This window comes from Ruditapes philippinarum, unplaced genomic scaffold, assembly GCF_026571515.1.
Source record: "Ruditapes philippinarum isolate M1 unplaced genomic scaffold, ASM2657151v2 ctg1810_1_1_1_1, whole genome shotgun sequence".
Taxonomy (NCBI): Eukaryota; Metazoa; Mollusca; class Bivalvia; order Venerida; family Veneridae; genus Ruditapes; species Ruditapes philippinarum.
The window spans coordinates 11,675-39,275 of record NW_026864444.1 but is presented as its reverse complement, the minus strand read 5'-3'; the positions used below and the strand labels follow the sequence as shown (position 1 = coordinate 39,275).

Here is a 27,601-nt window from a genome sequence, read left to right as displayed (position 1 = left end):
TCTTCCCCCAATTCCTCTAAATGTTGGCACGGCATGGAAATGACGGGACAAAGTAGGAACACAAACTCTGCTTGTATATAAATATATATATATATTCAACAAAAATATGTTTCAATGTTATTTTGTTTGCTAACTTTACCTCCTCATAAAAGCATGTAATTTAGAAAATTAACATGAATTACTTTACAATAAAGCTATAACATATATTACCTACAATGTCAATTCATAAACAAACAAAAAAAAACCCCAAACTTTTAACTAATGTAAACCAATCATGCATAACACAAAACTTTACTGGTGAAAATATCTTTTTTGAATATATATATCTATTGTACAGCAATATGGCACTTTGATGGTACATATGTCTAGAAATATAATTAGAAATATATTTTAAGTAAAACATATCACATGCGTCATATAAGGCGGATATACAGTGTAAACAATAAGATTTTATAAAAGTGTTCCCCTGTGACAGTCGTGTTAAAATAGAACATTTGTTGCTGCTTCTATATCAAGCACTTTATACTTTTAAAATACTTTTACACTTTTGTAGAATTGAAAGTAAAATCAATATATGAGCCGCGTCACGACAAAACCAACATAATGGGTTTGCGACCAGCATGGATCCAGACCAGCCTGCGCATCCGCGCAGTCTAATCCGGATCCATACTGTTAGCTTACCAACTCTATAACAAGTAGAGAAACTGATAGCGAACAGTATGGATCGGATGCGCAGGCTGGTCTGGATCCATGCTGGTCGCAAACGCACTATGTTGGTTTTGTCTTGACGCGGCTCATATAGTCATATATATATATATAGTGCTACTTGTAAACATCTTGTCGAATGTAGGGACTTCTCGGTTTGTTTCTAAGCATCAAACCTCAAATTGGTGTTACACAGAAAATGTAAGCACAATTCCATATTCTACAAGATGATAATTACATTATATAATCATTTACATTGCAGACGACTCGGTTTGATTGAGGCTGTACATGAGGGATAATGATTAAGTGCAACATCCCTCACGCCCACAGCACCGGCTTGGAGCGGAACTCAATTTCCAATACTTAATAGTAACTCGAGACCTGTATTCCCGGCTCAGATATAATGATGTGTGTTGCTTGTTTATACACCATACGAATATCAGTAATAAGGGGACATTGATAGTAGCTAATGAAGATATATTAATTGCACGTGCAACCCTATTTCAGAACACATATAATCTATCATAAAGCGCGAAAAGTGTCTATATTCACGACCAGTTTATTTATAACTTTGCGCTCTTAACCCTTTCCCCCATGAGCATATTGTGAAAAATGGCCATTTTCACTGAAAAGCCTCCTCTTACAAGTTCAAACTGCTATGAGACTATGAAAAATGCTTCAATACTAATCAAACTTGGCACAAATGTTGACTGGACCATTGCCTTTGTAATGACATGCTCAGTCTTATATTTCCTGTTACAATGGCAACGAGGGGACATCTCAAAATTGCCAAAAATCACTATTTTGCCTCGATTTTTTCCATCAAAATTTATTTCAAAGTGCTGCAACTTCTCAAGGGATTGAGATAGAGTCAAAGGCTTTTCAGCGTTGATTACACGTTACCTTATGATCGACCTGGGGTCAATTTAAGCCTCTCACAAGTCCAAACTTTTCTTGGCGAGGGACGGCGCCGAAAAAGAGTGCTCCCTTTTTTTAGCAACATTTCTCAAACGAAAACATGTGTTTGGGGCTCAAATAGGACATTTTTTCACAATTTCAGGCCTAAAAGGGGGGGGGGGTCGAAAATGCGTTGTTTCGCGTATATATGAGGTAAAGGGTTAATGTAATAATGTTCTGTAAATGAATTTTTTTTTCTGTTCAACTGACTTAAACCTACATAATAGTTATAACCGTTCACATTGCTTTGTTTATCATGAAATATTAGTTTACTCTATTTCGCACAAATCCTAATTGTACATACCAGCTTGGATCAAATGCTAATTTTCCTAAATATTCGTCTCTAGTATGATTAAAATGCAATTCTTCGATACAGTCTAAGGCAAAATGGTGAGAAGTTAAATAAAATTTGTTGGCGAATAGTTCTCGTCTTGACGCAATTAAAGGGAGATCACCCGTACCGAACACACACACCAGACGTACTCTTTGACCGTGGCAAGGCCAGTTATATTTTCCTGCGCCCCAATTTTTAAAGCGAGCAACAAATGGTTTAATATCATCCTTCATATCTGTCTCAGGATACCCTGTAAAAATAATGGAACAGTCTATTGTAAAATTAGAAACATAAATGCGTACATTGCATCTTACTGATGCCGCTTAAAACCCGAACTGCCTAAAACTATACGACACACTGAAATTAGCGTTTTCGATTATATACGACAAATTAAATATTTATATGAACGGAATAAATCTACAATTATGGTAATGTATACAATATTTTCTCAATGACAAATGCCAATGTTAAACAAAATCGTGTTGGATTCTTTCTAATTTTATTGCAAGTTTGTCGGACAACTTCGATTTAAAAATGCAAATAATTTATTGACAACTGGCATGGTTTTCTTTCTATTTATTTGTAACAGTAAAACTTTATTTCGATGGCTGATTGTGAATATACGATCGAATAAAATTAAACCCTTAAATAAAGCCTCAAACGTCAGAATTGAAGACGTTACAGGCTCGGTTTATGTTCATAGAGGTAATGGTAAGTGCAAGCCACCGTACACGCACGCAAGCACCGGCTTATCAGAGTTCAAACATTTATACAGGACACTTGTTAAATTTAGAAATAAGAAACATCCATAGATGTCACCATACGACTGTGATCGAATCTTCAATGTCACACTTTAAAACCATTCCATGAAAGCTGTGTATGGTCCCCAATCCGCTTGTCCTTAGCGATAAACAATGTACAGGACAAAATCACGGGGGTTGAATGCCATGTGGAACTCAAAATTGACATCGCTAAAATGTGTATGTGAATTTCCGCTCAGCCAGTTGTGAGCTATAACTCGATATGTGAAGGTGAAAAAAGATCAATCACACGATAGGTTTTCAACTTTTAACTTTTATATAAAATTAAAAGAAAATCGAAACGTGATTCTACCCTCCTGACTTTACCCATTTTTGTTCTGGATTTTTATGCAGTCTTCATCCTGCGTGGGTTCTAATGTGCCCAAAACATGCAATGCGTTGAGTTTTCACAAAATATGATAAACAAGAACATCAAGGAAAGGCGGCGTTTAATAAATGCAGCCCCCACCCGACCCAGAAACAAGAGCCAGTCTAATATTCAAACAAACTCGTATTGAAAATATTTTGAGAATTTGTTCAAAATAAATTGGATTAATGTTAAAAAAGTTGAAAACTTACCCTGTGATTGATATATTTTCACCTTCACATATTGACTATAGCTTACATCTGGATGAGCGGAAGTTCACATATATTTATTACCGATACTCAATTTTGTGATCCATATGGGGTTCAAACCCCGTGAAAATGATTTTTTAAAGGGGATCTGACTGCTTTTCTATCAGACGTCTACAAACAAATTTAAGAAACAATCAATGAATTCCAAGGGCGATTGTACATTAATCAATTAGGAATAAAAAACAACCCAAGAACAACAACAACAGAAACCACTTATATTACCAAATACCATAAACTAAAATAGAGAGAAATAAAGAATCCAGAATCCCTTAAGAAAGCTCAACAAGACAAAATTGAAATTGTTGCAGACTCTGTTTGATTAAACCAGTTCACGGACTGTAATGGAATGTGCAAGTTACCGTCTACCACCCCCCCAGCACCGACTTAAGCAGAATTCAACATTTAATCATGGTAATGGTGAAATTTTGAATTTAGAAACAACCGCAGATGTGTTCATACGGCGGTTATCATGGAACCTTTAATCGGCTGGAACCGGAAGTGTTTAGCCTTTGTCACCAACATAGAGCAAGGCCTGTCTGCACATCCACGGAGTCTGACCAGGCTCTAATGTTGGCAGCTCAATGTTTGCTCAATATCCGGCATATAAAGGGTTGATATTTATGTATATATAAATAAAAACTCACCTTTATATGAGCCTGGAACTCCTAGGCTAGGATTATGGTTTAATGACGCAAACAATGTTTCATCTGGTACTTTGGTATATCTTGTCCAATTCAAAAGATCGTGTGCTCTTTGATCATGCAATACATAATCAACAAATCCTCGACTGGCTACGATATGGACCGACCCTTTTATTGGAACAATTCCATGGGGCGGGGGACCAACACCCTCCCATCTACCTTTGTTAACGCTGAAAATACAAATGTCTTTTTATTATGCAACCAAAAGGTTATGAAATGAAAAAGCTTTGTAATGGTATATTTTAAGTTATATACATCATTTGTATAGTTATTGGGATTCGAACCTCACAAAATGTGTTTATCTATTTGATACGAAAACCGGACTGTTGAAAATTACGGTGACACTTCGTTTAGTACATTATTAGTAATTCAACAAGAAAGGACATTCTTACAAATACATGTAACTGGATTTTTTGAAACATAAATTGTTCACTTAAAAGTAGTCCTATTCAAATATTGACTTTTCAGCTGGTGAATATGACGTACAGAAAAATATTAATTGGTGAATTTTCTATTAGCCAGATTTTCACCGAATCATACATACTGTAAAGTTATGTTTCATTTTAAGATGGAATGAAAATAATCGGTTTTTAAAAGTAAAATGAAAGTTGTCTAATTCTTTTTCACGCATATAAGCCCTTACAAAATGGACTATGAACGTATACGCCTTTTCATCACTGTAATTTTAACAGAAAGAACTCTGTTAGAATTCATTGACGGATACTTATTTTATGTAACGTTATTTTTTATTGGTCGATAAGTACTTATTATAAAAAAATCAAATAAAGCTACTTCACGCTCCAAGTTTGTGCGGTAGTTGAGTTCTCGAATATAGAGGTTCACGTAACTTGGCCTGAACTGTAGATTCATGATGCAATGATTAACATTGATTCGGAATTCATAAATTATGTAACTTTCAAACATTCTTTTGTTGTTTTTTCCCGTTTACTTTGTACTTTAACTGTGACATTTTAGTTTAATCAGTGGTTCTTAAGGTAAATTATATTTTGCATGCGGTAACACGTAACGGTATTATTCACGGATTTATTTCTAAAGGTAGTATCATTCTAATTTTATGGTCTAAGAAATAATTTATCAGAAACATTCATATTTGATACAGATTTGTTAAGCCGACTGGGAATTTTGGTCCTTTGTCAGGTATTCATTTTTCCTATTCTATAAGGTAAGCAACTTTATCAACAAACGCATGTACACAAATAAAGTCATATTAATCATTATGCTAATTGTGCTAAATTTGTCTAAAATACTGGTTTGAGCATTTCAGTTTGAAAGCATAATTTATACGCCTTACTTCATTTCAGACTTTCTTCAAAATGCATTTGTTTTTATTTGTAAGAAAAAATATTTATAAAGCCTTAGTTCGGTTATAAAATTATTGAATCTTTCGGGTATTTATAAAATGGTTGTGTTTAAAGAATTAAGTCACAGGAACAGTATTAATTGCTGACCAATCACTTAAAACGGACTTGATTCTTTAATTTTAGAATGCAACGCATCGGCCATAACGTTGTACATTGTGAATTAAAAAAAAAATTCTATGAAATAATGGTCAAATTAACATATCATTTAAAACTCTTGCTGTCGCTATGTACAATGAAAATAATCAAATTATATCCGACATAATTTTGAATTGAATGATCACCTACTGTTTCACTGTCGCTTCCAAGTCATTAGCACCATTATAGGCTTTTAATATTTGCACAAGTTCATAATTAGTTCTTAATGGAAACTCCTGTCCTGTCAGATTGATAAAATATCTCCATGTTATACTTTTGTTCCATAATTCTTCCATGCATGATAAATCCGGCTCTAACACTGTCATTGTTCCCCATTGCACGTCAAAACGCTTGCTGGAAATAAATACATTTTCAAAACAGTCTGCGATATAAGACATAGCTTTGAAAATGTCATCTGATGTCTTCTTGTCAACATGTATACAGTAAAAATTTTGTGGTCTATAAATGGCTCTTAAAAGTCGTTCGCTTTGTTCTATGTCTTTAAACATTAAAAGACTAAATGCAATATGAAAATTCTTTTCAACCTCTGTTAATGAATCGGTGATGTAACCCCTTTCAGATATAAAGTGTGAGCAATTTTTGGCAAGCTTTATGTATTGTTCAGGTTTCACGCCAGTTTTAGGCTGACTTTCGGAAATATTTTCCGCCTTTTTGGTCTCATTTTTATCACCATGTATGATAGCATTACAATTTACTTCCTTAACTAATCTATCAACTTTAAAGAAACGCTCCTTTTCAAGGTCAGACTGTTCTAATTTATCGTCTGCTACAATGAAAGGTTTGGCTTGATTTATTAAATTTGATAGCCCATGTATTTTGACAGTTTTAACTTCTGATTGATTAGTTCCGTAAAAAGATCCTTTCAGCTCAAGAACTTCATTTGTAAGATTGTATTTATCTACATGAAACGAGACTTTTTCAGCATTATATTTTCCGTTGAACGCATGATCTTCCACATTTTCAAGGTGTCCTTGAGATCCAGTCTGTAAATCTATTTTTAGATCTCCTAGTCTAATTATAGACCGGTATTCAGCTAAATATAGAAGGAGGCCGCACACCGTTAAAGCTGCTATTATCGCCCCATACTTCAGCACCGCCGTTGCCATAGATAAAACAAACCATCGGACCAGGCGTCTTTCTGAAGTCTAAAAATAAAACACAAAACTTGACATGTTTTCAAAGAATTATGAGAATTTTAAAATATTCGATGATTAAACTATCACAGTATGTGTATGTTTGTTTGCCATATTCATTTGTTCGAATATGTGTGGCTTACGGATTTTCAACATATTGTCATGAAAACCTTATGTTTAAATTGTAGTTTTGCTTGAGTACTGCTGGCATCGTGCATATAAAATGTTAAATATTGTACAGACAGTGCTGTTAAGTACATGTTTTGCACACACAAAAACATCTAAATAAAATCAGATTCAATATTAATTGTAATTTTTTTTTAAAACGACGATCTGGGCTCTGTTATTTATTTCCCAGCTCCATTAGTTTTCTTTGAATAAATCTAAAACATTAGAAATATTTAAATGAAAACAATAAATAACTTACTTTTATAAGTCACTACATAGAAGTAACTAGTTCAAATGTAACTATCAATGTATTAATTGCTTGCTGATATCAATTTACGAATGATAAAATTCAGTAACTTTTATCCATGTAGGTCATTTCGTTTCATTTCAAGAGTCCAATAAATCCATATCAAATGCATATCTTACCCTCGTAGTCTCATTTAAACTTTCATAGTCCTCAATATTATATCAACTGCATATGGTATTCAATTTAGCCTCGTTTTCATTTTCAGAGTTCAAAAGTTTATATCAAATCCTTATCCTACTTTACATAATTTAAAAGACGTTCTGTTAAAATGTCAGAAATGTTGGTGTGAAATAAAAAGGTCATTATACATTGTTGAGAACAATACTGATTAATCTGAACTCATACAATGCTGCACAACCTACACATACAATACCGGCCAGCGCCTCTTAAAATATAGGTTTGACAGCTGGGTACTCGTCCAATAGAATTCACTATTGGACTCAAAAATTTACAAAAAACCCATAATATGGGATTTGAACGCATCAGTTGACGGATAGACGTTTCGCTTTATCACCATTAGTGTGTTAGGATATTTGTTAAATATAACATGGAATTGTCACGTGATTGCAAACCAAAACCAGACAATTTTATAATGCGTAGCCAGTACAGGATATTATTCGGCCTCTAGTATTTGCCGGTTAAAATACAACGGGAGAGAGTTTTACTATTTCATGTTTAGAAAAAGTAAGTGTAAACGCTATAGCTACAATATCACCAAACACTAGTATGTGACTGAGTGAACCGTGTACTTATGAATTATTCGAATCAATTACACCTTTATTCGTCATCTTACAATCAAATGTTAGAAACTTGTGTTTGTTTTCAAACAGGTTGAACTACATTAGCTAATCTATTTACATTTATGATAACGAGTTTCGGGTAAACAAAATTGATATACTAATAAATACAATATCTTTTCTTTTTCAAAAGTCAACAGCTAAAAATAAAACATATGTTTAAAAGTGTATAGAACCATTTTATTAAAGCACTGATATTGCTGCACAACAATTCTTTGAAGTCCTAAATGTTATGGTGATCTTTTTCTCCATTACAATTCGCACTCCGGTGTCATCGAAGATAAACAAACATAGTAACAGCTGGGATATTTTATCACACCATAAATTTGTATACACCAATCTAACATTATCTTTTACAGCAGTCAATTTATTTCTAAATATCTTTTTTTCCTTGTTTCGTATTTTCTGTATTACGCAGCTGCATAATCATGATAATTCGATTTGTATCGTCAAAAAACGACGAACTCGTTCGACCTATTATATTAAGTAAATGCTTACAAATAAACACTAACCAACTAAATGTTTGAAATTACTTTTTATATAACTGCTGATTTACTAGACTGAATAGATGTAGTCGATTTACCATTATGATTCATTTGGAATACTGCAATTCTATCGGACAAACATATTTTGAAACAGTTTTCTTAAGATATGAACTACAATTTGTAAGGAATTTATTTATGTATAGGTACGTATTTACAAAATTGAATTGTCAGACTCGGTACAGTCGCGAGACCAATTTAATTTTGTAAATACGTACTAATAAATTTTAACCGGCTTATTGTTTTATATTATTTTTATAAACAGTAGATTTACTAGACTGATTAACACTTTGCCGATTTACCATAGTAAATGTGTGACGATTCATATAGTGTTGTCCCTGTTGACTTGTTTGATATTTTACAAAATGATATATATGACTTTGAAAATTTAGGTTCAGTATATTTAGTTGGAGATTGGAATAGTCGCGTTGGCAATAAACATGATTTTATAACATGTGATATTTTTGATAGAAATATGGATGATATTAATTATGTTCCCGATATACCATTAAGACGGGCCTGTAACAGTTTTTGGGGTCAAGGTTCTTGATCTTTGTAAAGCAAACAATTTGCGCATTGTTAACGGGTCGTCTATTAATGATATGTCTGGTATGTACACTTTCGCAAATACAAACGGGGCGTCCGTTATCGATTATTTATTAACAAAAGAATGTTATTTTAATATATTATGTAACTTTACTATTGATTCATTCAATGAATTTAGTGACCATGCGGGGGTGTTGTTTTACATTGAGGTGCAAGAAACGCATGGATGAGATTAAGGTAAAAAAATGAGGTCAGGTATAAATGGGATGATAAATATAAGAGTATATTTAGGTCACATCTTATTTCAAGATTACCATATTTGAATTGTTTTTACAAATAATATCGATAAGAATAGTAGAGAATCTGTAAATAACGTTATGAATAATTTTTCTGAGGTATTACGTGAGGTCGCAGATCCATTGTTTTCTAAATCATATGTGTTTAAGAATGAGCCATATTTTAGTGAACAGTCTGTTTTTAAAACAGGCTGACTGGTTTGATATTTGAATGTTCAAGGGCAAGAATTCAGTATCTACATGCTTTACACGATTTTAACAGGTTTAAGTCGGATCAGAATAGGGAAATGTTTTGTAATTTAAAAAAGCAGTATAAAGATTTATGTAGAAAAAAGAAGGGTATTTTTAAACAAAAGAAAATGAATGATATTGGAAATTTAATTCATGCAAAACCTAAAGTATTTTGGAGCTATTTTAAAAAGAAAAGTAAATCTTCAAACGACTTATCTGTTGAAGAATTTTGTTCCTATTTCTCATCCCTAGGAAGTGATGTGTTACAGGAAAGGAATCTTGAGGCAGAAAGTTTTTGTAGTAGCCATGATTTTAATAATTTAGATTGTTGTTTTGAAGAATTAGATAAAACTATAACTGTACAAGAAATTTATAATGCTGCCAAAGAACTAAAAAAGGGTAAGGCTTTTGGTAGTGATTTTATCTTGAATGAATATTTGATTGAAAGTATTGATATTTTAGGAACAGAACAGAACAGATACTTTATTAAGATTTGTACATAGTACATCATCTATAATACAATAATATTTACAAACATAACGTCAATATAATGGTAATAGCAATCATGACATTTTTCAAAATTCTTAATCTTAATTCATCTAGTAACAAGAAAATTAAATAATAAATGTGTATATTACGAATTAAAAAAGTAAAGACATACGAAAAGGAGAATGAGCAATTATGATGTTGAACGCTCAACATTTCTCAAAGCAAGTGTTTCTTTTACAAATTTGGATAACTGAATTAGTTCATATTTACTATTTGAGATCATTAATTGTAAAAAATTATAAACTGACGGGTTTCTGGTATACTTAATTTTCCAATATTTTTCTTCTTAACTCTGCATAACAACGACATATACAAACAAAATGAAATTCATCTTCAATGTCTGAGGCATTACAACATAAACAATACCTTTCTTCTCTAGCAATTCTATTCCTAGAATATCTGCCAGTTTGCATTCTCAAAGACAAACTACTCATTCTTAATTTACAGAAATAAAATCTAAAACATCTTGGCAAGATATCCAAATAAAGTTCATACTCAAAACTACATTTACTATTTTTGTACATATACAATACAGAACTATTATCTAAGGTAGCATACCATTCCTGTTTAAAAGAATCAATAACGCGACTTCTAAATTCAAATAAAAATATTTTTTTTGTCAATAATATTAACATTATCAAAAACATATGAAAATCCATAATCATTCAAAAGCTTTTTTACATTTGAAACCCAGTTTTTATGACCATTGTTGCTATCATACAAAGCTTGATTATATACTGTCTTTAAGGATTATGTTATCAGTTTCTACAATTTTTAACCAGTATTTTATTATCCTTACAAACCTATGAATATATAAGGATATCTTCCCAGCTCGCCGTATACACTAGCATTACAGGTGTTAGGTTGAACTCTTAATAACCTTTTACAAATTTTAAATGTATTCTTTCTAGCTCTTTAGACTTAGTATATCCCCAGATTTCACATGAATAATTTAATATCGATGAAACAAATGAGTCAAATAACTGACATAATGTTCTGGGAGAAAGGTCAAATTCTTTCAATTTACAAAGAAGTACATTCATTGCCTTCAAAGCTTTACCACTCAGATATTCCTGATTTAATGTAAAATTGCCCGTATAATTAAAAACTGTCCCCAAGATAATTAAAATCATTAACTACTTCAATATTTTGGCCATTATAGTTCCATTGCTCAGTTGGTAAAATACGACCTCTTTTCTAAATACCATTATTTTAGTTTTTGTTGTATTTACTTTAAGGCCACAGTTGTTACAATATAAATACAAAAGATCTAATAGTTCCTGTATTTCCTCAGGGCTTTGCCTATAATTGCCATATCATCTGCAAAAAGTAAAAGTATTAAAACAATATCATCTAGTATTAAACCTGAGTCGGGATTGTTTTGAAGATACAATTCGATGTCTTCTACAAAAATTGAAAAATAGTAGAGGGACATTACCTCCCCTTGACGAAGACCAACAGCATATTGGAAATATTCAGAATAACTTGAACAAAGTTTAACACAAGACTTAATTTTCTGGTACATATCACGAACAATTCTCAATAATTTACCCTGTATTCCAAAATTATACATTTTTAACCATAAACCATTTCTATCAATGGAATCAAAACACTTCATCATATCAACAAATATAACATATAATCTTTTATTTTCATTTAAATATTTTTCAACTAATGACATAAGTACAAATATAGCATCTACAGTAGACCTTCCTTTACGGAATCCGAATTGAGCATCCGAAATAGTGTTATGTTCGTTACAAAATTTCTCAATTCGATTATTAATAACAGTAGTAAACAATTTTGACATACAAACTAACAAGAGTAATACCTCTGTAATTATTTACGTCATCGTGACAACCTTTTTTATGTAAAGGGATTATAATACCCTCTGTCCATTTCTCGGGGAAATAACCCGAATCTAAAATACCATTAAATAAATCACAAATATGAGCCGATAAAATATCTATACTTTCAATAAAATACTCGTTTAATAAAGCAGTCGCTACCATACGCTTTGTTACGCTTTAGTGATTTTACAGCAGTTAAAAATTTCACAAACTGTAATTGGCTGGTCTAATTCTGGAAAAATATCATTTGACTTCATAAAATCATTATTATGACAAAACTGATTAGCCTCCTCATTGCAACAAGCAAATAAGTCGTTACTTATATTAGAAAAATATTCTTTAAATTGTTCAATTGTAATATTTTTTCCAAAATTGTTCGATTTCTTTTTAAAATATTTCCAAAAATCTCTAGGTTTACCTTTCTTTAAATTTTCTATCTCAGACATTTTCTTTCTGTAATGTAAGCTTTTCTTTTTTCTAACAATACTTTTATAAAATGACTTATTTTCACACAACCTTATTCTAAAATAATCTGTCTTTGAGATATTAAACAACCTTAAAGATTCTAAATACTTACTACGTGCATTCCTACATTCTACATCAAACCAATCAGCATGCTTAATACAACTTTCTTCTTCGAAACAATGAGCATTTTTAAACTGACATGTTTTTGAAAATAATGGGTCACTAACATTTCGCAATACATCTGTAAAACTATTAAGTGCATTATTGACAGACTGTCGACTGTTATTGTCTAAATCATTAACAATATTATTAAATAATGGTAAATTAGCAATGACTCCTGATCTAAATTGTTGTTTATATACATCATTCCATTTGTATTTCATTTCTGTAAATATAATATCTTTATCAGGTGTATTGTTGCATGATATTTTCAATTGTAAGGGGGCAAGATCGCTCCATTCATTGAATGACAATATACTAAAATTATTGATCAGTGAAAAATTGCGTTCATTACATAATACATAGTCTATAACAGATGCCCCGTTATGTGAAATAAAAGTATGATGATTAGTGTCCCCGATACGACCGTTAACTATTCGTGAACATGAAGATTTACAAAGATCTAATAATCTTATACCATGGCTGTTATGTTTACAGTCTATTGAGGCCCTGCATGAACTATTATCGGGGTCATAATCTATATCATCAAAAACATTATTCAAAGTATCATGTATAATAAAGTCATGCTTATTTCCTACTCTACTATTGAAATCTCCAAGAATGTACACAGCCCCTAAATTGTCGTATAAAAAATATATCATTTTCTAATAAATCAAACAAATCAACATTTAAAGTATTGTACGCAGATGAGTCTGCACCCCCATATATATATACACCACACACATAAATATCTTCTTTAGTATTGAAAAAATTACGATCAAGTTTAAGCCAAATGATTGTATCATGGTGATTTTTTATTAATTGTATACCTTCTTTTAAATGCTCTTTAAAATACAAAATAACCCCACCACTGCATCTTCGCGCACCCCTATTTTGAAATTTTCTATAGAAATTGAATGAAATATACCCATTTAAAGAAACATTACTACTAGAATTTGTCCAAGATTCATATAAAAAACATATATCGTGACTTGAAATAATATCTACAAAGTCTTTATGAGCTTTTTTGTCAGATGTTAACCCATGCACGTTCCATGACATGATAGCTAGCTCACCTCCGGCGCACCCCTACTCCCGGACAGGCTTACCGTCGATGAACAGCGTATCATAAGCAATCCATGACCTTTGCCCCTTCTCCCTGGCGGCCTTCATTCTTGGCACTAGTCTCCTACGCTTTTCGATCACTTCCTGTGGAAATTGTTCATACATTTTATATGGTGTGTCATTCAAATTTTTCCACTGTCTTCTAATAAGCTCGCGGTCTTTGAAAAATGTAAATTTGGCAACTATAGTCCGGGTTTTCCCAGGAATGGGTTGACCTGGTGACCTATGAACTCGCTCGAGGCGAATACTGTCAGCTGTCTCCTTGGCAACCTTCAAGGCGTCCTGGAGGTGTTTCCGTAGTTTACGCTCGGTTACTTCCGTCGTCTCGTTACCACTGGAGTTGTCTTCCGGTACATTAGTGAAAATGAGGTTATTCCTCATTGATTGAGATTTGAGATAAGACACCTCCTCTCTCATACTGTCCCGAGCCTTTTCAAGTTCATCTACTTTACCCGCTAATATGGCTGAACTTATGTCTGTGCTTTCAATCTTATCCTCCATTTTAGCCACTCGCTCTTCTACCTTCTTTGCCCTATCATCAATAGCCACCCATATTGACTTAAGCTCTTTTTCAAAACTAGAAATTTGTTTCTCAATCTGGTCAAAAGCACTAAGTTTTTTCTCCACTGCACATAATCTGTCACTTATTCCATTTAAACATTTCATAATATCCTTGTTTGTTGGTTCTTTTTCATTTGACGCCATTTTCTCGGAAACTTTTGCTTTTGAATTTATGTCAAATACACTATTATCATCATCATCATATAGAACGGAATTAGTCTGGTTAAGTATGTCGCTCACAGAAATATTTATGTCTAAATCACCAGACGGGCCTCTTTGTTTAGATACCTTTCTATTGTTGATTTCTTCAACGTCATTTCCACTGCTATTTCTATTCTTCCGTTTTTTATTTCCCATACTATATAAACTTTACTTAATCATATCCATTTTCAACTATAAATCAAATCCAAAATCACTAGCAAAACAACTTTAAATCCATTTTTTCACAAATTTTTTAACCGTTTTCAAAAAAGTGCTACCATTTTGACGCATGCGCAATATTTGTGATATTTTTAATGCTATTTTAGATTCTGGGTATTTTCCAGATAAATGGATGGAAGGTGTAATTATACCTTTACATAAAAAGGGTGATAAGAATGACGTTGACAATTATAGGGGTATTACATTAGTTAGTTGTTTTTCTAAGTTATTTACAATAGTTTTAAATAAGCGTGTCACGTCTTTTTGTGAAAATAACAATGTTATATCTGACGCGCAGTTTGGTTTTAGAAAGGGTAAATCAACTGTAGATGCATTATTTATACTGTTGAATGTTGTGCAACACTATTTAAATGAAAATAAAAGATTATATTGTGTATTTGTTGATTTAAAAAAATGTTTTGATACTATATATAGAAATGCACTATGGTTAAAATTGTATAGGTTAGGAATACAAGGTAAATTATTGAGAATTATTAGGGACATGTATACAAAAGTTAAATCCTGTGTTAGATCATGTAACGATTATTCCTCTTATTTTGAGTATGCTGTAGGTTTAAGACAAGGGGAGATAATGTCGCCACTACTTTTTTCTCTGTTCGTAGAAGACCTAGAATTATTTTTACAAGATAACATTAGTTCTGGACTTGATATAGAAGAAATTATCTTACTTTTACTATTATTTGCTGATGATATGGTTATATTAGGAAAATCGCCTCAAGAATTACAAATGCATTTAGATAAATTATATGAATATTGTAAAAGTTGGGGATTAGAAGTAAATATAGATAAAACTAAAATTGTTGTATTTTGGAAAAGAGGGTGTTTATTAGGAAATGAGTTTTGAACATATGATGGTAATGATATTGAAGAAGTAAATGACTTTAATTATCAAGGAACAGTTTTCAATTACACCGGAAATTTTACTTTAAATCAGGAATACATTGCAGGTAAAGTGTTAAACGCGCTTAATGTTTTGTATTTAAATTGTAAAAAGTATAGATTTAAAGCAAAATTATTATGTCAGCTTTTTGATTCTTTTGTTGGTTCAATTTTGAGTAATTCTGCAGAAATATGAGGATTTACAAAATCAAAACAAATTAAAAGAATACATTTAAAATTTTGCAAACATATATTGTCGGTAAAGACACTACCTGTACTATTAGTGTTTATAGAGAGTTAGGAGGATATCATTTGTCCATATCCTGTTATGTACGCATTGTTAAATATTGATTTAAGTTGTTGCACATAGACAATATTATTTTACGCTCAGTTTATCAGTTATCATAAAATGATTGTAATAAGGGATTATGTTACTAAGTAGCCTATTTCAAAAAGCCTTTGTGTGACTATGGTTTTAACCAATATGATATTTTATTTAAAAACTTTATCCCGATATTCAGACAACGTATTATTGATTGTTTTATACAGGGGTGGCATGAAACAAGTTCTGTATTGGAATTATATAATGTGTGTAAAATTAATTTTTGTTACGAAAATTATTAAGATATATGGCCTGATTATTTGAGACGACTTGTTACTAGATTAAGAACTTCTCGAACAGCGTAAGAATACAAACTGGTAGATATGCTAGAAATAGAATACAAAGAATTGAACCCTACTGTCGATGTTGTTCTTTAAGAAACTTAGAAGACGAATTTCATGTTTTTTTTATATGCCCATGTTATACAAATATTCGTAACCTTTATATTAAAAGATATTATTTTGTTAACCCAAGTATGTACAAATTTATTGCATTGCTGCAAAGTAATAATAGAAATGAGCTATGTAAATTAGCACTATATTACAAAAATGCTATGACTATTAGAACTACAGTGTTAAATAATGTTCAATGATAGATCAAAATTTAGTTTATTAAAAATAAAGTTTAATGATAGATTAAAAATTAGTTTTGATATTGATTTTTCTTCTTAAATATGTTCATCCTCACTTAACTGAGGCTTAATAACAAATATCTGAACAATGACAATTGTTACAATTACAATTATTAATCTCTTTATATTATTTATTTTATTAATTTCTTTATATTGATTGCACTGAAAATTACATGTTACTCAAATATTATTATGTTATGTATATGATGATGTACTATGTACAAATCAGAAATAAAAGATCTGTTCTGTTCTGTTCATTTGAAATACATTTACTACAATCATATTGGACAACAAATAATTTCAAACACTTAATACTTTTTATTAGGGGAATGTCCCTCCCTTCTTCTGCGATTTGGCTAACGAAACGAAATCATTTTACAAATTTTATCATACCGGCAAACGTATTTAGGTAAATTGATAAATTGCCCATGGCAAAGTAAAAAATAAAGTAGACAATATACAGCCTTGACTTAAAACAGAGGATTTTAAGTCGCACCAACACTTTAAAGTTCTGATAGCGACTTTCCATCTTTAATGACGGAGGAAGTCAACAGGTTCTCCCCTTCGTATAATACTGTAGTTGTTAACATAACATTTTTGAATTGTCATTCTCAGCAAGTAAGAAGGTTTCTTGCGGGAAGAGAATATTTTAAAACGTTCGGGATAGCAGATTCTTATTGGAATTTATAGGCTCTTCTTTTCACCACTTTTATTCTTTTCTAGACAGTACACCCCTGTTTTATACATTTATCATAAACTTATGTTCGTATTTTAGTCTTCCCTTGTCACAGAATCAAGAATAACAACTACTTAAAACGAGGGCCCGTATGTGACAAATCAATAAATTGAGATTAAAATTAAAAATATCATTTCTAAACAAGTTGTTGAAAGTATGAAGAAGTTACCTTCTTTAAATTGTTTGCTACAATAGATTGAATTTGATACTTGGCTAGAGTTTCTATTGTGTATTAAGATGTCAGTCATTTATATTTCTTCCTATTCTTGAAACACATGCATACTGTTTTCCTTTGCATATCATAGCCGATAGCAGATTACTTTAGAAAAAATGTTCATATCTGTTAAATTAGGAAATAAGTTTACAGTTTATACAATTTTTTTTGTTCGATTGTGTGGAAGACTATATTCTTATTGAACACTTATCCCTTGTCTAGAATCAACAAGTTAGCAACGAGTGTAACGTCCTTGTCCGCAGAACAAACGGCTTGCCCCTGATTGGGTTTGAACCCACACCACTAGCGACCATTAGATGAATAATCCGGCATTTGAACCACTCGGCCAAGCCGCCACTTTGTATGTGTATTATTTAAGGCTTTATGAGGGTTCATTCGCCCCTTCAGGCACTGACAGTACGGACCCTGGACATGTTACAATTCATGTCCTTAAATGTAATCATCTACCAAAAGGTGACCATTCATGTCCTGAAATGTAATTATATACTAAAAGGTGACCTTTAAATTTTGAATTCAGTTATTCACTGAATGATACTAAATGCAAGTCGATTTTTGTGATGATACTATTTTGATGCACGGGAGGCCAATAAAACTATTATAATTATGCATCATGGAGAAAAATAATAAGATGTTGCTGCAAAATTAAATGATCATATCTTTCGGATGTGCTTGAATGGCTGACAAGGTTATGTAACCACTTCAGTTCTAGACATCATATTGTGAGCTGCTATAGCCACAGGACTACAGGCCTGACCAGAAAAAGCCACTAGTATACAATAGTATAACGTGCTGCCACAGGAGATGATCTAGGTTAACTTTGAGTATAAAAAATATAAGGACTTTTATGCATTTATCGTATTTGCTTATTTGAACACAATATTTTGTGAGCATTTCTTTAATTATTATTTAAATGTTCGCTTAAAATGATTTATGAAAAACGTATCCAGTCATGCATTAAACAAGATAAATAAGGTCTAATGTTATACCCGAAACTCTAAGGTATTTGATTGGTCAGAAAATGCAATAAAATATACACTGACCGATGAAAATCCCTGATTCTTGATAGATCTCAGTCTAAAAGTTTTACAACCACAAGGCACGATTACTCGTAATTTTCAGGTTCATCTATGTATCATAGCAGGACATAGGCCTATCATGTCTCAAAATTAATTGCATTCAGATTGCATACCCACACATCACTGTATAATGTTGTAATGTTGTTTCAGACAAATGAAAAGTTTGACTGATTTCTCACATAGTCCTACAGATAGTAGGGCATTTAAATATTTCATTTATATGGTTAGTTTAAAATATTACACTGAAATCTGTAAACCTTTTATCTCATATATCTGCTAACCACGTTAGCTTTCTAATATGAAATTGATATTCTTTTTTATGTAGGAAAATGTTTGATAGAAACATAACATGTTTTTGTTTAACTTAAATAACAAATTATTCATTCAATTTATGAAACGATACACATTTCCCTGATTTTCATTGAGATAAAATTACACAAAATTAATGTGAGAGATTAATCAGACGAACATCTGTTGAGTAAGTAAAATGAGGAAGTTGGACGTTCAAATATTTCGAATATAGATATATGTATCGTTTTTCAGAACTTTGTTTACTCTATACAAAACCGGTGTCAAGTGCCTCATGGCAGATGTGGACTTCTATTCAGTGCTGCAGATTATTTTCCGATTGTCAGTTATCATTCATATAGTTTTTGTGCGGACATTAGGAGTGGCTAGACATTTAGCCATTTTATAATTAAATGTTGATTTCTGTTTAAGCCGGTGCTGGGGGTGAGCATTTACGATGGCTGGCATTTACCACTACACTCAATCAAACCAAGCTTGCAATAGATTGAATTTTACCGTTTTGTTATTTGTCTGAGATGTTCTTAAAGTACAATAATTTACTTCAGAAATAACGACCGTAAATTATCATCGAAACTTTAAATCGTGACTAAAAGTAGTGATTTTGGCTCTGAGACACCAAAGATGTAATGACCGAACAGCATAGTTGGTATTTAATAAACGTTTTTGGCAAGGACAAAAAGGCTGTTTTAAGTAAGAGGACATGGTTATTCTTATTTATATCATCCGGAGTTCTAACACATATAGCGGTGGTGGTGGTGGACATCTGTGTCTCCTAGACATGCCTCTTGTTTCATTTGTAGTGCAATTAAAATGTGCCGACTAGTAAGGATCATTTGAAAGAATTAGACCTAGATTTCGCGAAACTATGCTTCAATCATTGGTTGACCGTGCATGTTACTAGGTTTTACGAAATATCAACAAAAATTCAGATATAACATTTGGACCAGGTTCCAGTATTTATTGTTTCCATGTTTCCATCAAGAATATTGGAAGCGGATCTTCCACATCATTGTATAGATTAGTATCGTCAACAAAAAGTCTAATATTTGCTTGACTATCTAGAGCAATGTTATTTATAAAGATTAAAAAAATGTAAGGAATCGATACAACCTTGAGGGATACAGACGACTTACAGCCATGACGAAAAACTCATTATTAACTGATTTCATGTTAATCTTTGCTAAGAGTTGTAGTTGTCAAATATGTCTTATTTTCTAGTCTGTATCTGGCATGTTATTTATCTGCCTTTAAATATTAGAGGCACAATAGTTAAAAAAACTAGGAACATTTTACCAAAATTTGTAATCGGTACACAAAAAACATATTTCTCTCCACATAAAATATTAATAAGTATCACTATTTTTTCTTTTCACTGTAAGAGTTATACCGTACATATTTTATGTCTATTCGCATTAAAGCGGCCTCCAGCTTATATATTTCGTTGGAAAACAATTTAATGCTGTTTCAAACTAACTATTAGTAATAGTACCTAGGAAAAGTGCATCATGTCACTGTAAAGCCTTCTTCAATCAAAACAGCGTTCCTCAAAATAGAAGTTTTGGACTAAATAAAGGTAGATTAGAGGTATCGAGGGCCTTTCTTATTATTTTTGTATTTCATCGACGATTAATTTCATTTTACACTTGCAATTATCTGAATAGGTTTTATCGAAATATAACACATTTAACCTTTAGAAAAGCTGAAAGTCACTGTAAGAGAATTAACAAACAGGTGTCATCTGTATTGGTGTGAACTGTATTTTGGTAACTCGTTAACGGTATACAACCTGATTTTCTTATATACTTAGAAATATTGCAATCTTAAAAAGTCAATCATTTCTATGTCTATGAAAAATTGTTATTTCGAAATAACTACCTCGGTTTATACTGAATACAGAACTCGACAAATTTGGCTGTAATATTTGTAGGACAGAAATCAATAAAATAGTCAGTTTTCTCAATTATTTCAGAATGATTGGAATATATTATTGATGTTAGAATATTTTTAGTGTTTTATTAATAAAAATGCGTGTGACTATTTCCTTTTACTAATTTAGATCTAAAATACAAAGGGTTTATTTTCATTTTGAATAGATCTATGAATTTTAAATTCAATATCAATTTATATCTGACAACTATTAAATGTATTCTACCAAGAATTGATCCATTTGATTTATAAAGCTATCATGTATTCCATACAAATTAGATTAATGTAAAATATAATAATTTTGCATTAAATAACGATATTGCACACGAATGTTTTACAGTGAATGGATTCATTAATAATTATGTTGATATTTTAGTATTAACAAACCACTTAAGAATTATCAATGAATGAATTTGTGTGACACATTATGCCAAACTTATTAATAAATAGTTCTGGAAAGAATACAATAATTCATCATAGAAATGTCCGTAAAAATTTACTTAAAGCGCTACCAAAATGTTTTTTTTAAAAATAGTTTATAAGGATACAAAACGATAAATTTGTATTCCGTTTTTAGCAATATTTGAAATGATATATTTGTGGAAAATGTGACCATTGCAGACATTCCACTTTAAAATGTGTCAATAATCTTTTTGATTTTTCTTACAAAAACAATAGTGAATAGGATATTCATACAGACCTAGGAATATAATGTGCTAGACAGTATATAACTTATGATAAATATAGACTTAAATAATTACGAAAACACTTTACCTTTCTGTTTATACATCCATACAAACATTTTTTGATGCACATTGTCTTCAGCAGCATTGTTGAACTCATGTGTTTATCAATCTTGTGTAGAATGTATCACCTGTATTAAAGTTTTACCTAAGCAATAAGGCTGTATCAATCAATAGCATGTGACAATTTCCGTATGAAAGAACACTCATGTTGCATCACAGGATTAATATTTCCAAAAGTATTCAAAAGATGAAGGTGAAAAACTAAAAAGAAAATGAGACAAACCTTAAATGGTTAATTTCCAAGCATGAAATGATTAGTATTTATCAGAGAAATAAATGTTAATTTTTCCTCAGATGTTTGTTTTATTTCAGCTGTTTATGTCCATATCTGTGTTATTTGATAAGGTTGTAACAAAATGCAAAATTGACATTTGACATAATATTACAGATTGAACTATTTGATATTACTTTTTCCATATCTAATTGTCATCTGTCTGAAAATGATCGTATCTGAATACTTACACGATATTTTCAAACATAATAACAGAAGACATTTATTGATGAAATGTTAGAAACTTTCTCATCTTTGGAAGGACGGTAGGTTTTCACGATTTATACAGATTTTTATAGACTTGCAAACAAAGCCATCAGAAGCGCACAATTTAACTGCTTTGTTATTGTTTTTGTTTCTTCAGTGCTTTGTTTTGTTTTCATTTTGATATTTTTGAACTGGTTTTGCAAATTACGTTTGTATCGTTGTCTTGACAATGTAAGTAGTTGTCAAGGTACATTTGCATCCAAAGTTCCTTGGCCAATGCGCTTTGATTAAATGGTCAGTTTATAAAAGAATAAAACTGAAAAATATTGATTATCAAAAGGTCAGAACCAACAACATGCATCCGAAAGAAAACAAGTGAAAATTGTTTTAAAAAGATGAACGTTAACTCATTTAAGATTTGTTAAGTATAGGCACAATTATGATAAAAATACATTATTCTATGCAAATCGGAAAGATAGAACATTTTGCATGCTGGGGTTGACTGAGCCTGTTAATGAAAAAAGATGCTGCAAGCTACCTTCCACGCCCCTAGCATCGACTTAAGCTGTATTCAACATTCAAGCATGAAATGGTGAACATTTATAATTATTCAAAAACATCCGCAAATGTGTCATGTGGCGGTGATCATAGGATTTAGGTTCATGACTCAATTATATTTTACAAAAATAACGCTTTTTTTAATTTTAGGTCATTTTTTCCACAATTTGAATATTTTTCTGGAAAAAAAGTAAGTAAATGATCTAAATTTTGCACACAAGTTATTGGTCTAGACCTACATAAAATGAAACATTAATCTCGAATATCATTTCCAGTCCAGTTATGTCAAAAAACCTCAGTGGAGGAGTCCTTTTTAAATGTCCTTCAATTTAAACGAGGAGCTAGAAAGACATTAAACAATTTAAGAAATACTATATTAAAACTTACATGAAATTCAATAACGATCTTAAATACGTTTAACTACATACGAACATACACTTGTTGTCTGTTTTTAATATCAATTACGCATTTTTCGCTCTTCTCCTCGGAGCGTGCACGTCTCAGAGAAGACATAGGGCATCGGTAGTAGATTTGAAGTACTTGGAACGGCGAAAAAGAAAAAGCCGAAACTTGTATCCAGCAGACCAGCTGCCGATGTCCTGACAATGCCGAGGGATGTGGCTCTACAAATGGGGTAGGGACGACGAGGAATATATGCTTGGGTGCGTGACCCCTGACTCACAGAAAGTGACGGGTTGAAAGGCATGCCAGTTGCTAGCATAACAGCTCTTTACACGACTACCTCCAATTCTTATTGTTCCATGTTTCTGTACATTAAGGTTCTCATTGGCTGCCGTAGAGTGACCTACTTTTGGCTAAGAATATATATCTTTGGCTTATACAGCGAAAGTTGTATTTAGTGCCTGAAAGGGCGGATGCATCCTCATTTAGCATAGATTTCATCATCATCATCATTACATAATCATCAGTTAAGCATTTCCTTACGGAAGTCTCCAGACAAAAAATTCCTCGAAAACAATGAAAACAATTATATTGTATGCAAATTTTAGATTCTGTTTAATTGCGTCTGTTCATGAAAGATCAAGTAAAAGTGCAACATCTCTCTCATGGACTAAGCGGGGTTCAACCATCAATATTAGTGTTCTGCAATCGATGATCCCAAGCGATAATGACTTAACAAGAATATAACGACACTAACGTGAAGTACGGGGTAAGTGTCTACAGCTGCTGTTAAAGTGTTTCAATATTTATACAGTTTTTTGTTCTTGTACGTTGGTAAAATGTTATTGACATTTACTTTAAGTAGTATAAAATTTAGATTTTTATGTCACGGAAATATCAAACATCGGTAAAAAACTGTCAATGACATTTTCTACGATTTAAGCTCGATTAAACAAAGTATAAGTAGAGTATTTTGTACTCATCTAGGCGTCTTACTCCTCGTCCAGATTTTTTAAAATATAAAGCATATGTTTCTTGTTTGATTTACTTCTTCAAACTTCATATGAATACTTTTTATCACTCATATAATACTGTTATACGAGTTATAACTCTAGTATACACATTTCCAGCATTATCGCCATTTAAATGAAGAACCAGAAGTTTTTTACTATTACTTGTTCATTTCTCAAGAAAGTTTCTTTAAACCTCAAATATACTATTATTATTATCACCCACATTATATGCAACTTGACTCATAAACATAACATCCATACTCCTAGATCTGTCTATCCTAAAAATTTAGAGTTGTCGTTATTGTTTAGTAATTTTAAGGAATTTACATGAATAAAAATATTCACATGCATGTTGTAGAGTCACAACTCTAGCACTTATATTTCAAGATTCGTTACCCCTTTGAACAAAATATTTAACTTGGAAATTGCCTGTATTACGAATGCATCTTCTTCAGACTTCAAAGATTGTTTCCTTTCTTCACCAACATCATGTAAGAAAAGGGTCGTATATTAAGCATCTATATTTCAAAAGTTATCTCCTCTTTGAAAAGAAATGCTTTCAGATGTAATATTTTACTTTTATTGCCCTTGCTACACTACTATTTTAGAATTTAGATTAACTTATTTATTTAAGCTCGATTGCGAAACAAGTTTTTTTTGCTTATATATATTAATCACGCTGAGCCAATACTGATTTCATATGAAGAAACATGGTCGTGACCCGAGTAGGGCTCGAGCGCCCCTTAAGAATTTAGATTGTTGTCGTTTTCATAACATTTCTGTTGATATTTGATGGTTCACTTTTAATTCATTCATATGCATATGACTGTTGTGTGTTTCGTACGAAATTAAACATTTGTGTCATACGTTTTCAATTGAACTCTTTATTCGTTTCACAGTTCAAAGAACAAATTTGTATGTTAAGAGATTAAAATCAAAGGAGACTGTGCCATGATAATCATATTCAAGAAACGGTTAACAAAAATAGTTTATTCACTTCATTTTGTTTCCAATAGTTTATATTCTAGTGAATGAAGTTTAGTCTCATGGGGTTTAAACATGTATTTTATAAAATGTGTTTAGCAAGATAAATAAGATTTTTTGTCTCCCGAGATTTTGTTACCTACCAATCAAATTTGCCATGGAAGAAAATGTTTCTGAGAAATTATGCATATGTATGAACTTTTTCATAGCTTCATGTCACAGATTGTTTAAGATGTATTTGAAGAGTTTTCGTGTGTATTATAGAGCTGTAACTAACTGAAGCTTAAGTTGAAAATAGATTGTTTTTGTATATTAAGTGAAACGACATGTTTGTTTTTCATTACTAAAATTGAGGGAAAATGTTTGTTAATATAATGTATCGTTGTAGTTGGAAAAGGGAAATATTTGACAGCATTTATTAGTATTATTACTATTATTATTATTATTATTATTATTATTATTATTATCATTATAAATGACTGTTTTACAGGCATTTGTGCCTTTGTTGTGTCAATATATCTTTGCTCATATACGGAACGAATTTAGCTTTTTGTATGAAATCATAAACAATCAAATTCCTATATATAGATTTCAAAGCTCATCAATGAGTTATAACATTAACACGTACAATCTGTAGATATATTTGACCTTTAAATACAGTCATTTGCTTAATGAACTTTATAATTATATATTACTAAAATGAATAAAATATTGTCAAGAAAAAAAAAACTCAATAAAGATCCATTTATGATTTATTTAGATACCAGTCCGTTAATCGTAACATTTTTAAAACATATTTTCCTGAGTATGCGTTTTACACATTAGATTAATATAATTTATTAGATTTTAATGCGATCATTTTAATATGTCATATAAATTTGTTAAAGTGTTTATAACAAATGATAATTAATTTTAATTTAAATCTGATTATCTCTGTTTATTGGTACATGTACATGTATACATTTACATTTGCTAAATCACGATGTAGAAAACGTGTTTTTTTTTAATTACATAATCACCATATTTTATTCCAATGCGATTAGCCTCGACAAAATGTAAAAACAGAACTTGTCAAAAAGTGAATTTTTATTAACTTTCCAAAACTTGGAATCAAGATATCTTTTAAGGTCTATTACTTTAGGTTATACACCACAAATGTCTGTTGATTTTATAGCCGTAAAATAATTTTGCTATTTTGAAGTAGGTTCTTTGTTCTCCGCATTAGCACTTAAATTATCTTTACAAATTCCTTATAGCTGTTATTTTAAGTTTAAGTTAGTTAATAAGTTTTTTCTACAGGTTATAAACAAGTTATTAAATATAACCGATGCATTTTCTGCATTTCTACCACGTGATGTTCCAAAAGAGATCATTATTGGATCCAATCTTATCAATTTAGCCTCGCTTTCATATCCAAAGTCCAAAACGTCCATATCAAATCATTATCACAATCCATAAAGCCTTTTTTTTCATTTCCCCTTTACTTCTATTTTATTTCTTTTTTTTTTCTTTCTTTCTTCTCTTTTACACCAAAACTTCCTAACAGTTTTGGCTCTCCACGTACTTGATACTTGAAAGTACACAAATCTTACAATTAATATTAAATTATTTACCATTATAGCTTTTCGCTAGTATATCAATTAACTGCTATTTGAGCCTCATTGTACTTTAATTCTTGTTTGTCACCTCATTTATCATGTTTGTACATGGATTAAGAGAAATAAATGTTTTTGACTTGACTTTTGACTTGACTGGTTTTTATTTCCGGAGTCCAAAGTTTCATATTAAATCCATTTCACAGCCCATATAGCCCCATTGTCAATTTTAAATATTTTTATCAAATGCATATGATTCCTCATCTAACCTCTTTTTCATTTCAGGCCAAAATACATACGAAATTCTGTTGCAATTGAAGTAACAGGTTTTTCTATCAAATTGTCAAATCTTTTACTGTAAAATAAACAGGCCATTAAACTTGGTGGTTGCTAAAGGACTCATTCAAAGCTGCAAAACATGTATTAGACACGACTATCGCCTCGTCCTATATAGTTTTGACAAATGTTTACTCGTCCTAATTCAGTATTGTACTCAACAATGTATAAAAACCTCATAATTGTTTTATGGAAAATAAAAGTGATACAAATAAGACAAGTCATCACTCCATATATGAAAAGCTGCTACCCACAGGTTAATTCAAAAGTTTAAATTTTGAAATGTATAATTGGACAATATTTTTATTTTTTTTTTAATTTGTAATTTTATTAATTCCGTCATAGGTACAAAGGGGTCGGGGAGCATCCCCAGTGTACCTTACAATTACAGTATTAGTATATGGTATGCAAAGG

The 27,601-nt window shown here is 31.3% G+C and overlaps 1 protein-coding gene across 1 annotated transcript; it reads right to left on the bottom strand.

Annotated features, from left to right (window-relative positions):
* Window positions 1–1,741: 1,741 nt before the first annotated feature.
* Window positions 1,742–21,915, bottom strand: LOC132725576 (beta-1,3-galactosyl-O-glycosyl-glycoprotein beta-1,6-N-acetylglucosaminyltransferase-like). The gene is made up of 4 exons (XM_060710712.1): window positions 21,790–21,915; window positions 5,801–6,816; window positions 4,077–4,303; window positions 1,742–2,246 (listed from the first exon to the last, which is right to left on the bottom strand). Exons 1-4 carry the CDS (start codon window positions 21,856–21,858, stop codon window positions 1,927–1,929), a joined length of 1,632 nt encoding a protein of 543 aa, XP_060566695.1. The 5' UTR covers window positions 21,859–21,915; the 3' UTR covers window positions 1,742–1,926.
* Window positions 21,916–27,601: the final 5,686 nt, after the last annotated feature.

Excerpts from the sequence above, each read along its gene's own strand:
- LOC132725576 (XM_060710712.1), bottom strand. The coding sequence starts at position 21,858 with ATGAGTTCAACAATGCTGCTGAAGACAATGTGCATCAAAAAATGTTTG. Across the intron at positions 4,304-5,800 it reads TTGGAAGCGACAGTGAAACA|CGTTAACAAAGGTAGATGGG; the intron begins GTAGGTGATCAT and ends TTGTATTTTCAG. Across the intron at positions 2,247-4,076 it reads AGTTCCAGGCTCATATAAAG|GGTATCCTGAGACAGATATG; the intron begins GTGAGTTTTTAT and ends TTATTTTTACAG.